At 49.0% G+C, this 11,516-nt stretch overlaps 1 protein-coding gene across 2 annotated transcripts in view; it reads right to left on the bottom strand.

The window, feature by feature from the left end:
• Positions 1-936: 936 nt before the first annotated feature.
• GDAP1L1 (ganglioside induced differentiation associated protein 1 like 1) overlaps positions 937-11,516 on the bottom strand; it is a 33,465-nt gene continuing 22,885 nt past the window's right edge. For both annotated transcript variants that reach the window (XM_031656784.1, XM_003904712.4), the window contains exon 6: positions 937-2,356. In XM_031656784.1, coding sequence (XP_031512644.1) covers positions 2,013-2,356 — 344 coding nt within the window. In that variant the 3' untranslated portion in view covers positions 937-2,012. The remainder of the gene's footprint in view (positions 2,357-11,516) is intronic.

The raw sequence follows: 11,516 nt of genomic DNA, 5'->3' as shown, positions 1-11,516 counted from the left end.
GAGTGCAGTGGTGCGATCTCAGCTCACTGCAACCTCCGCCTCCTGGGTTCAAGCGATTCTCATGCCTCAGCCTCCTGAGTAGCTGGGATTACAGGCACGCGCCACCACACCCAGCTAATTTTTGTATTTTTAGTGGAGACGAGGTTTCACCATGTTGGCCAGGCTGGTCTCAAACTCCTGACCTTGTGATCCGCCCGCCTTAGCCTCCCAAAGTGCTGGGATTACAGGTGTGAGCCACCACACCCGGCCTGTGTGAATGTTTGATTAGCCAAGGGGATGGATGGTGCCAGACAGTGTTCATGGTCTATAAGTTCCACCTTTGCCCTGTCTTGGCCCTGGATGACTAAGCTTTCTTTTTACCTTGATGAAAAAGATGTGCAAATTCTTAATTTTTTTTTTTTTTTTTTTGCAAAATAAAGTAAAACTATGCCTTATATTCTATACATTATACTCCTGATTTAATGTTACTTGGGCATTTAAAATACATTTTTCCCTCTGGGAAATTGGGGTGGGGGGCATGTGCCCTGGGTGCCCCCTGAGGTCCATATATAGGTTTATTTTATTTTCTAGAGATGGGGTCTCGCTATGTTGCCCAGGCTTGTCTTGAACTCCTGGCCTGAAGCAATTCTCCCACTTTGGTCTCCCAAAGCACTGGGATTATAGATGTGAGTCACTACACCTGGCCCTTGCACAGGTTAATGAGAGCAAAGGGTTGTAAACATGCCCTGTAACCTGTAAAATGCTGTGCCTAAATGAGCTGGGTTGATGTTAAGGTCAGAGCCCTGGAAAGTCAATCTGGAAGCCAGCCCTAGACACAGCAACTTGAGACTGGGAGTCAACTCTTGCTTGCTCTTGTGAAGAACTGAGACTGAAACCTCACATCTCTCCCCTTCTGGCTCCAGCGCTTGGCAATGAGAACTAGATGGACAACACAGGTTTAGAAATGAAAAGCAACTGCTCCTCCTGGATGCTTTATTGGGGCTTTCGGTGGTTTCTGTGCATGAGCGGCAGTGACACCAAGACCCTTTCCCAACATGCAAAAGGCACAGGAAAGTGAGACCCAACCGGGGTGGGTGGCGTGGATGCAGAGACTTCCCCCCTCCCCCCGGCTCCATGGCACGGTGTAGCATGGGGGCAACCCTGGGAGGGGGTATTGAAGGAGGTGGCTTGGGCAGAGGCTGGAAGGGGGACCTAGGTTTGTCCACCTCCAGATCCGCCCCTGCACTTGGGCTGGACTGACCTTCTGAGAGAGGGTCAATGTGGCTTTTACTGAAAGTCCCACCTCACAGGATAGAAAAACTCAAGGTAGGAAGAGGATGATGGCTGCTGCCTTCAGAGATTTCTATTAACGCCAAACCCAACACATGGGCCAAATCTGAAGGGCAATGAGAGGGTGTGCTCATGGTGTCCGTCCCCACTGCGGCCTGGTTTTGGAGTGCCACTGCCTTGGCTCAAGCCAGTCCATGTCCAGGAGAAGCGTGAAGCCCCTTCTGATCTTCAGGGACCTCCCATGGGGTCTCCAGTTATCCAGCCCCATTCAGAGGTACCGGTTAGAGGAGTTGAGTCTTGATGTTGGCTTTGTCCTGTGGAAGAGTTCCCTGGGCAAGAGGGAAGGGGAGGCGAGGGGTCAGGCCCTCTGAGTCCCCAGCACATCCCAGAATCTGGGCCCTGGTGGATGAAACATCCTGGGACTCATCTCAGATTCTAACCAGTCCCCACAGTTCCATCTTGAGACCTTGCATCGAAAGAAAAGGCATTCGTGTTTTGTTTCTGGTTTTTGTCTTTCTCTCTCTTGCTTCCTCTCTTTTAGTAGAGCCGTGGCCTTGAGTCACAGCATTGGCAATGTCTACTTCTAAACTATGGAATGTTTTCACACTGACGATATTATTACTCAGAACAAAGGGCGGGGAGGGCTGTCCAAGTGTTCATGAGACAGTGAGTTACTGAGAGCTCACGGGGAATCACACAGCACAGAGACACCGACAGTCAGACACCAAGCCCCAGGCCTGGCCCTAGATGTATTTTTTCTTGAGGTACCAGTAGGCAAAGTAGCCCATCCCGCCCAGGGAGCCCATGAGGAAGGACGCCCCAAAGAAGGATGGGGGTTTCCTCTTGACCAGCCGGAAAGCATTGGGGATGACGGCCGACAGCAGGGTGGTGTGGATGTCACCCAGGACTTTCCGGAAGGCAAAGCGTCTCTGGACCCTCTCAAAGAAGGACTGCAGGTTGGGCCGGCTGCCATCTTCCCAGTATTTCTTGGATAGTCCCAGGAACTTGAGGCGGTGCAGGGTGGCCCCCAGGAGGACATCAGCAAGGGTGAAGGCACAGCCACAGAGCCACAGCTCGCATTTCTGCCCTAGAGTGGAAGAGAGAGGAGGCAAGGGGATCAACCTCCCCTAACACGCACACTCACTTCTCTCCACAAGCTCTTCCGGCTTCTGCACCCCTGCCCCAGTATTTTCTGAGGGTTACTCATTCCTGTACAACTTCAGTGATTTTTGCCATATCCTTATGCTACTTCTATTATTATTATTTTCTTTAAATTGAATTTTTTTTCTCTTTTCTTATCCTCATTTTATAGCTGATACATCGGCTGACTTTTAAAGTGCAAATACGTGGCCAGGTGTGGTGGTTCACACCTGTAATCTCAGCACTTTGGGAGGCCAAGGTGAGCGGATCATTTGAGGTCAGGAGTTCAAGACCAGCCTGGCCACCATGGTGAAACTCCATCTCTACTAAAAATATAAAAATTATCTGGGTGTGGTGGTGCACACCTGTAATCCCAGCTACTCAGGAGGCTGAGGCAGGAGAATTGCTTCAACCTGGGAGATGGAGGTTGCAGTGAGTCAAGACTGTGCCACTGCACTCTAGCCTGGGTGACAGAGTGAGACTCTATCTCAAATAAATAAAGTGCAAATATGTGTCATGAAACTCCAGACACATATACAACTACCCCTTTGACAGCTCCATTTGGTGTACGCTCTGCATTTCAAACTCAAAATGGAATTCCTGATTGTCGCCCCCAGAGCCACTATGCTCATCCCAATCTCAGTAATGGAACCTCCACCCTTGCGGTTGCTCTGCCCAAAATCCTCAGAGCCACCATGAATTCTCTTTTTTTCCTTCTTTTTTTTTTTTTTGAAATAGAGTCTTGCTGTGTCACCCAGGCTGGAGTGCAGTGGCACGATCTCAGCTCACTGCAACCTCCACCTGCCAGGTTCAAGCAGTTCTCCTGCTTCAGCCTCCCTAGTAGCTGGGATTACAGACATGCACCACCATGCCCGGCGAATTTTTGTATTTTTAGTAGAGACAGGGTTTCACCATGTTGGCCAGACTGGTTTTGAACTCCTGTCCTCAGGTGATCTGCCCACCTCAGCCTCCCAAAGTGCTGGGATTACAGGCATGAGCCACTGCGCCCGGCCCCACCATGAATTCTCTTTCACCCTCCACATACAATTTGTCAGCAATTTCCAACAGTGTTATCTTCAAAATACATCCAGAATCTGATACCGCCTCTACTTGTACCGTCCTTGTCCAAACAACCATTATCTTCTAAGTTATCATAATGTCCTTTTAAAAGTTCTCCGTTTCTGCCCTTGTCCCCTAGAATCTATTCTTGGCACAGCATCCAAAGGGGTCATGTTAAAATTTAAGTGTCGGATAACGTCACTTCTCCCTTCTCAAACCCCTCTAATGATGATGCACCTGTTGGGGCCAGAGTAAAAGTGGGAATCCTTCCAAGCCCTGTAAGGCCCTGTGTGATCTGGCCACCAGGTACCTTTCAGACCTCAGAGTCTGCTTCTCTCCCACTTCCTCACTCTTCTCCAGCCACATCAGACTCCTGCAGCTCCTCACATCTGGGACATTCCTACCACAGAGCCTTTGCCCTGGCTGTTCCCTCTGCCTCAGTCTTCTCCTGCACATCCTCAGATCTCATTTCTCTGCCTCCTTCACATCTTTACTCACATGCCATTTTCTCATGGGCTTCCCAGACCACCAATTTAAAATGGAAGTTTTGGCTGGGTGCCATGGCTCACACCTGTAATCCCAGTCCCGACACTTTGGGAGGCCGAGATGTCTCTACTAAAAATACAAACATTAGCTGGGCATGGTGGCAGGTGCCTGTAATCCCAGCTTCTCGGGAGGCTGAGGCATGAGAATCACTTCAACCCAGGAGGCAGGGGTTGCAGTGAGCCAAGATTGTGCCACTGCACTCCAGCCTGGGCAACAAGAGCAAAACTCCGTCTCAAAATAAATAAAAATAAAAATAAAAATAAATAAAATGGAAGTTTTAAATGGAAATTATAAATTGGTGGTCTGTGAAGCCCAGGAGAAGCTGGCATGTGAGCAAAGATGCGAAGGAGGTGGAGGAAGACCTTACCCAGCAGTCACTCTCCCCTCCCCTGCTTTGTTTTCTTCCATAGAACGTAGCGCCACATTTCACCATCTACTTGACACTCTCATTTTGTTTATTGTCTGTTGTCCTCTTCTAGAGTGGAAACTCTATGAGGGCAGGGATTTTGGTCTGTCTTGTCTGTGCCTGTATCCTCTGCATCTAGAACTGTGCCTGGCATACAATAGGTGCTCAATAAATCTTTACTGAATTATTGATGAATGAAAAAATAAACTGTATCATTAACTGTAGTATTAAATGCTTCGCTATAAACTATCTACAATGGTAAAAGTAAACATAACAAAAACAAAACAAATGTAATTAAATTCCAGCTGGATACTACTGCCTGTCAAGGTCTCTGCACCCAAGACTTTCTCTCTCTTTTTCTTTCTTTTCTTCCTTCCTTCCTCTTTCTTTCTTTCTTTCTTTCTTTCTTTCTTTCTTTCTTTCTTTCTTTTCTTTCTCTCTCTTTCTTTCTTTCTTCTTCTTCCCTCCATCCCTCCCTCCCTGCTTGCTTGCTTTCTCTCTCTCTCTTTCTTTCTTTCTCTCTCTCTCTTTCTTTCTTTCGACAAAGTCTCACTCTGTCACCCAGGCTGGAGTGCAGTGGTGCAATCTCAGCTCACTGCAACCTCCACCTCCAGGGTTCAAACAATTCTCCAGCCTCAGCCTCCCAAGTAGCGGGGACTACAAGTGTGCACCACCATGCCTGGCTTTTTTTTTTTTTGGTATTTTTTACTAGAGACAGGGTTTTGCCACATTGGCCAGGCTGGTCTCGAACTCCTGACCTTAGATGATCCGCCTGCCTCAGCGTCCCTAAGTGCTGGGATTACAGGTGTGAGCCACCATACCTGGCCTCATTTTGTTTTTAAGAAAGGGGCAGATATTAAACACATGTTATAAAGGGGTTAAGCACTAATATCTTACTAATACTCTTTCTTTGATGTAATCAAAAGAGGATAACTCTCACGACGTGGTTTTACATTATTTATCACCATGTTTTTGTGTCATCTAAATTTAGCCTGACTCTCGCATTTGGGATTAAGAAAGAAACAATTAGCCTCATTTTTAGGAAACTCTTGTTTGTGCAATATTTTCTCCTAGTTGTTTTGACCTGAAATTCTGGAGCCCCTTTGGTCTCTTACATCGCCTCTTTGCTCAAAAATCTTTAATTCTCCCCACTGACTGCACCTTCATGTCCAAGTTCCTGTGCCTAGCTATTAAGCCCTTTCGAGAGTGAGTTTAGCTTTAATATACGTCTCTAATCTTGACTTCTCATGAATTGCCCATTGGTCCACTGTCTTCAGCCTCCAGGCCTTTGTCCCTGCTGTACCCCATGCCCGAATGCCTCTCCCTTCCCTTCCTGTGAGGGCTGCTTTCCTGGGAGGCTTGCCTCTGCACCTTTGAACAGGTTGCTCCTTTCAGTTCAGGAATTCCATGAATCCAGTGCTCCCTACCATCAAAACCTGAGCCCCCTCCTTCCGCTCTGCATCTTCTGGGTCACGGATTCATTCATTCAGCAAGTGGCTACCTGGCAGTATGTGCTGGGCGTGAAGACATGACACAATACAATGTCTCCCCTCAAGAGGGTCACCGTCACGGTGAAGGGCTAAAGTGTAATGAAGGCTCTCATCAGAAGGTTATCCATGAATAGGTAACCTTCAAGGCACCTGATGAGGCCGGGCGCAGTGGCTCACATCTCTCTCTCTTACTTTAGGAAGCTAAGGCAGGAGGATTGCTTGAGCACAGGAGTTTGAGACCAGCCTGGGCAACATGGCGAGACCCTCTTCTCTACAAAAAAAATTAAAAATAGCCGAATCGGCCGGGCGCAGTGGCTCAAGCCTGTAATCCCAGCACTTTGGGAGGCCGAGGCGGGTGGATCACGAGGTCAGGAGATCGAGACTATCCTGGCTAACATGGTGAAACCCCGTCTCTACTAAAAATACACACACACAAAAAAACTAGCCGGGCATGGTGGTGGGCGCCTGTAGTCTCAGCTACTTGGGAGGCTGAGGCGGGAGAATGGCGTGAACCCAGGAGGCGGAGCTTGCAGTGAGCCGAGATCACGCCACTGCACTCCAGCCTGGGAGCACAGCGAGACTCCGTCTCAAAAAAAAAAAAAAAAATAGCCGAATCGGTAGCATGCATGCCTGTGGTACCAGCTACTAGGGAGGCTGAAACAGGAGGTTGGCTTGATCCCGGAAGGTCGAGGTTGCAGTGAGCCTTTTTCACACCACCGCACTCCAGCCTGGGTGACAGAGTGAGACCCTGTCTCAAAAACAAACAAACAAACAAACAAAGAAGACACCTGATGGGCCCCCAGAGGGGAGATAATGAGTTGGGAGTTAGTGATGCAGGTTCTAGGCTCAGAGAAGCACCATCAATGTGGAGGTGGTATTTAAAGCCAGGAGAGTGGACAGTATCAGTATAGCCAGACTTGGAAATAGGGCAAGGGACTGAACCCTGGGTCCCTCCGCAAACTTTAGATATTGACACCAAGAGAAACCAGCAAAGATGACAAGAAGGAGCCGCCTTTGAGGTAGGAGAAGAACCAGGAGAGTGTGGTGTCCGGCAAGCCAACTTAGGACAGGGTTCTGAGGAGGAGACAGTGCTCAACTGTGTTCAAACGCTGTGTTGAGGTCAAATAGGAGGACTGAGAACTGGTGACTGCGTTTACCGACTGGCGACCCTGGCAAGAGGAGCTGGAGTAGAATGCTGACTTAAAAGCTGGTTTGGAGGGAGTTCAAAGAGAAAGGGAGGAGAGGAATTGGAGATGGGGAACAAAGATCATTCTGCCACGGAGTTTTGCTAGAATGGGGAGGATGGGCCAGTAGTGAGATACAAGTCAAGAGCATTTTCATAAGCTGGGAGGAATAAAATAGCATGTGTTTGTGGATGATGCCGCAGAGAAGGGAAAGATTCTATGGGGAAGAGTGGATAGAATGACGGATGTGGTGTTCTTACAGGGATGAGAGTGGATGGGATCTGGTGCACTAGGAAAGGGATTGGTTTTAAAGGACAACCCTTTCCATCCTTGGACAAGGACAAGAACAGTCCATCCCTGGTAACAAGAGAGCATATGTGCTACCATATTTCATCTAATCTAAGTTATTATTAAATGTAAGTACCTATCCAAAAGTAAGAAAGGAGAATCAAACTATTGACTGGAAGAAACATTCCAGTGTCAGAGATGCTAAGATGTGCTCTAACAAAGATGCATCTTAGAATTGATAGATACAGTGGGTGGATCATTGTGGGGATCAGAGCTGTGAAGATCTCTTTCTAATGCTTTGATTTTCTCCGTGACAGATTGCCTTACTTTTAATGGCCAAAACCACAATTATTTTTATGCTAACCTAAAGTGATCACTCTGAGTGAGAATGTGGAGGAGGTGGCTGGAGGGCTGAGGAGGAAGGAGAAGGCATAAAGGAGTCATCTAGAGAGTGAAGTGGGGAGGCCTGGGGCAGCATTGAGGTCACCTAAGGCTTGCAATCGTGAATACAAAGTAAGTCCCGCCAGCATCCTGCGTGTTTCTCCAGCCACATATAGGTTCACAGGTGAAGGTGCTGAGTAGGTGGAGAGCTGGGTTCAACAAGGTTTGAGGTTTTGCAGAGCGAGTATGGAGGGCCAGGGAGTCGAATGTGCAGGCACGAAATTTCTCCTAATGATGAACCAGGGAATCACCACTTGGTACAGAGGGAGGTGCGATTGTGATGGGAGTGAGGGACAGTGAAAGGATCAAGTGACATAAGTCCCCAGCTGCAGACTGCATGCTACCAGCAAGGGAGTGTGGGTAGACAGATCAGAGAACGGGCCCAGGGACTAGGTTTAGATACTGGGCAACATGGAGAAACCAGCAAGGGATGTGAGAAGGAGCAGCCCAAGAGATAGGAGATGAACCAGGAAAGTGTGGTGTAATTCCCTGGACCTTCCAACAATTCTATAAAGTAGGTGATGTTATTATCCCCACTTTACAGATGAGGCAGTTGAGGCACAGAGAGGTTAGGTAACTTGGTCAAAACCTCAGCTAATATGTGTCAAAGCAGAGCCTATATTTGAACCCAGGCTATCTGGTTCCAGATTCTGTGGTTGTAACCACTCTATTAAGCTACTTATTTCCACATACAAATGAGCATGGACACAGCAGGTATCTCCATGACCACTCAGGCCCCCTTCAGTACGTGCGTTCTTTACTCGGGTCTGTGTGCAGATCTCTCCATGCGTCTGTATCCTGCATAGGCTGCATGTTTGCCCCATGCCTGCTTGCACAAACCCATGCAGCCGATTGTGTATATGCACGTGGATATCCGCTCCCATGGACATCTGTGTCCACGTGGTATGGGATTACCACACATGTGAGTGCAGCATAAGCCCAGGTGCATCTGGATGTTTGCCTTAGACATGTTCACTATTATGTTCATGCCTGTGTTTATGTTTGCAGGCAAATGCTGATGGCCTTCTATGTGCGTCCGTGTTTGTGTGTGCGCCTGGGCAGCGATCTGGTATCTGACCCCTTCCCTGTTCTCTCTTCTCCAGTTGTGTGTTCCCTTTGCCAACCCCAGGCCTGGATGAGCCCTCTCTGCACTTCTCTGGATCTGCCAGCTGGAGGTGATCTCACAATGAGGCCAACTTGTTACACTTTAATGTTGGACCGCAAAGCCCAGGAGGGCACTCCGTGCTGCCCAGAATCCTATTATATTTCTTGAGTGCTTCCTGCTCCCTGTGGAGACAATTGCATCTTTTCATCCTCTCTTCTCACACTTCTCACGCCCTTTCCCCAGTTTCCTCTCAGCCGATGACATCACCTCATGCTTCGTTCAGAAGACAGCAGTTTTCAGACATGAAAGCCCACACTCCCCACCTGCATATGCTGCATAACCGCTCCATGCTGCTGATGCGGACACAATACAGGGCGTGTCCTAACCCCACGGCCAAGCCCTCCATGGGCCCTCTGTACCTGCTCCGCGCCGCATCCCTGCATCTCTTCAGGTTGCCTTTCTAAGTCCTCCTCCCCCTTCTCCATGTTGTTCTGCACCCCAAGAAGCTCACTGGTTGGCTCTAATCCCCGGGGCTCATGCCCTCTGGCTTCAGAAAGTTAGGCAAGTAGGAAACAGGGGCAGGCAGCAGTGACGTCGGACTGATTTCCCTCAGCTCCTCTCTGCGAGTCACCATGGGCTGCCAGCAACCACCTCTGTCCAGGTTCCTGAATCTGCTCTCATGACCCTGTGATCTCAAGACCTCAGGCCTGGGGTATTCCTCTCTGCCTTGGGATGTCCCTGCATCCCGCCTGTGCCTGGGTAAACAGTCCCTTTATTGAGCCTTCTTCCATTTCCCCCGTTTGCAGATGTCCTCTGTTTTCTATGGGGCCCCTGCCTGAACCACACCCTTACTGTCTTCGTGGCGTCTGCATCGCTGTCCTGAACCCCCGATTCCTCTTTTCCACTGCAGTTTCCACCAGCACGAGAACATATTTGTACATCTCCTGTCCAAAAACAATTCCTCCTGTCACCCCACGTCCTTCTTCAGCCACCACCACCTTCTTTGTTCACCTCTACCCTTCTCAAAACAGGTATCTACACTCACCATCTTCATTCCTCGCCTCCCATGCGGTCTTCAGTCCATTAGAGTCTGGCTTTTGCCCCAAGTTGCAGTGAAATGCTTTTGGCGAGGTCACCGCCGACATCCGTGGTAGAAAGCCAAGGGCATGCTTTCCTATCCTGGCTTGCTCAAGCTCCCAGCAGCACTGACACCATTCTGTCTCCTTAAAACCCAGTCCTCCCATGGTTCCTCCTAACATGAGGGTCTTCCTACTTCACTGGCCTCAGTGCACTTTGCTGATTCCTCTGCCCTGATCCCTGCTCAGTGTGGGAGAACCTCTGCATAGATACGGTAGTTATGTTTTTTATTATTATCATTATTATTATTATTTGAGACAGGGTCTCACTCTGTCTCCCAGAAGATGCCTCACTGTAGCCTCAACCTCCCAAGCTCAAGCAATCCTCCTGCCTCAGCCTCCTGAGTAGCTGGGACTACAGGCATGTACTACCACACCAGCTTATTTTTGTACTTTCTTGTAGAGACAGAGTCTCACCATGTTGCCCAGACTGGTCTGAAACCTGGGCTCAAGTAATCCTCCTGCCTCAGCCTCCCAAGTGCACATGACCATGCCTGGCCCAGGTATGGTAGTTTTAAAGTACAGCCACAAATTACTTGATATGCTCCTCCCTTCTGCAGAGCCCAAGTCTCCTCCCCTTGAATAGGGGCTGTATTTCGTGATTTCTAATGAGTGATGGGGCAGAGTGACTTCCAGCAGTAGATCATAAAAGACATGTGATTGGCCAGGCGCGGTGACTCACACCTGTAATCCCAGCACTTTGGGAGGCCGAGGCGGGCGGATCACGAGGTCAGGAGATCGAAACCATCCTGGCTGACACAGTGAAACCCCGTCTCTACTAAAAATACAAAAAATTAGCCGGGCGTGGTGGTGGGTGCCTGTAGTCCCAGCTACGTGGGAGGCTAAGGCAGGAGAATGGCGTGAACCTGAGAGGTGGAGGTTGCAGTCAGCTGAGATCGTGCCACTGCACTCCAGCCTGGGTGACAGAGCAAGACTCCGTCTCAAAAAAGGACATGTGGCTTCTGTGCCTTCTCTTTCTCTGGGATAACTTGCTCAGGGAAAGCCAGCAACCATGCTGTAAAGAAACGCAAGCAGCCTATCGAGAGGCCCATCTCAATAGGATGTTGAGTAAGGAACTAAAGTCTCCTGCCAACAGCCAGCAGGGAACAGAGGCCTTTAGCTAAGAACCACATGAATAAGGCAACTTGGAAGTGGATCCTCCGGCCCCAGTCAAGCCTTCAAATCACTGCAGCCCCAGCTGACAGCTTGAAGGCAACCTGCATCATGCAACCATGACTCGGAGCTGCCCAGCTCAGCTGCTCCAGAACTCCATATCCACAGAAAATGTGTGACATAATAAATGATTTTAAAATTCAAGACACCAAGGTTGACAGCAATTTCTTATGCCACAATAGATAACTAATACAGCAAGTCCCGATTCCTCTTTTTGTCTCACTCTGCTCTCTTCCTTGATGAAAATGTCCAATACCATATATTGGCTGAGGACTCCTG

This window comes from Papio anubis, chromosome 16 (genome assembly GCF_008728515.1).
Source record: "Papio anubis isolate 15944 chromosome 16, Panubis1.0, whole genome shotgun sequence".
In the NCBI taxonomy this organism is placed as follows: Eukaryota; Metazoa; Chordata; class Mammalia; order Primates; family Cercopithecidae; genus Papio; species Papio anubis.
Note: the sequence above shows the minus strand (reverse complement) of the source record. Positions and strands in the feature narration are given on the sequence as shown.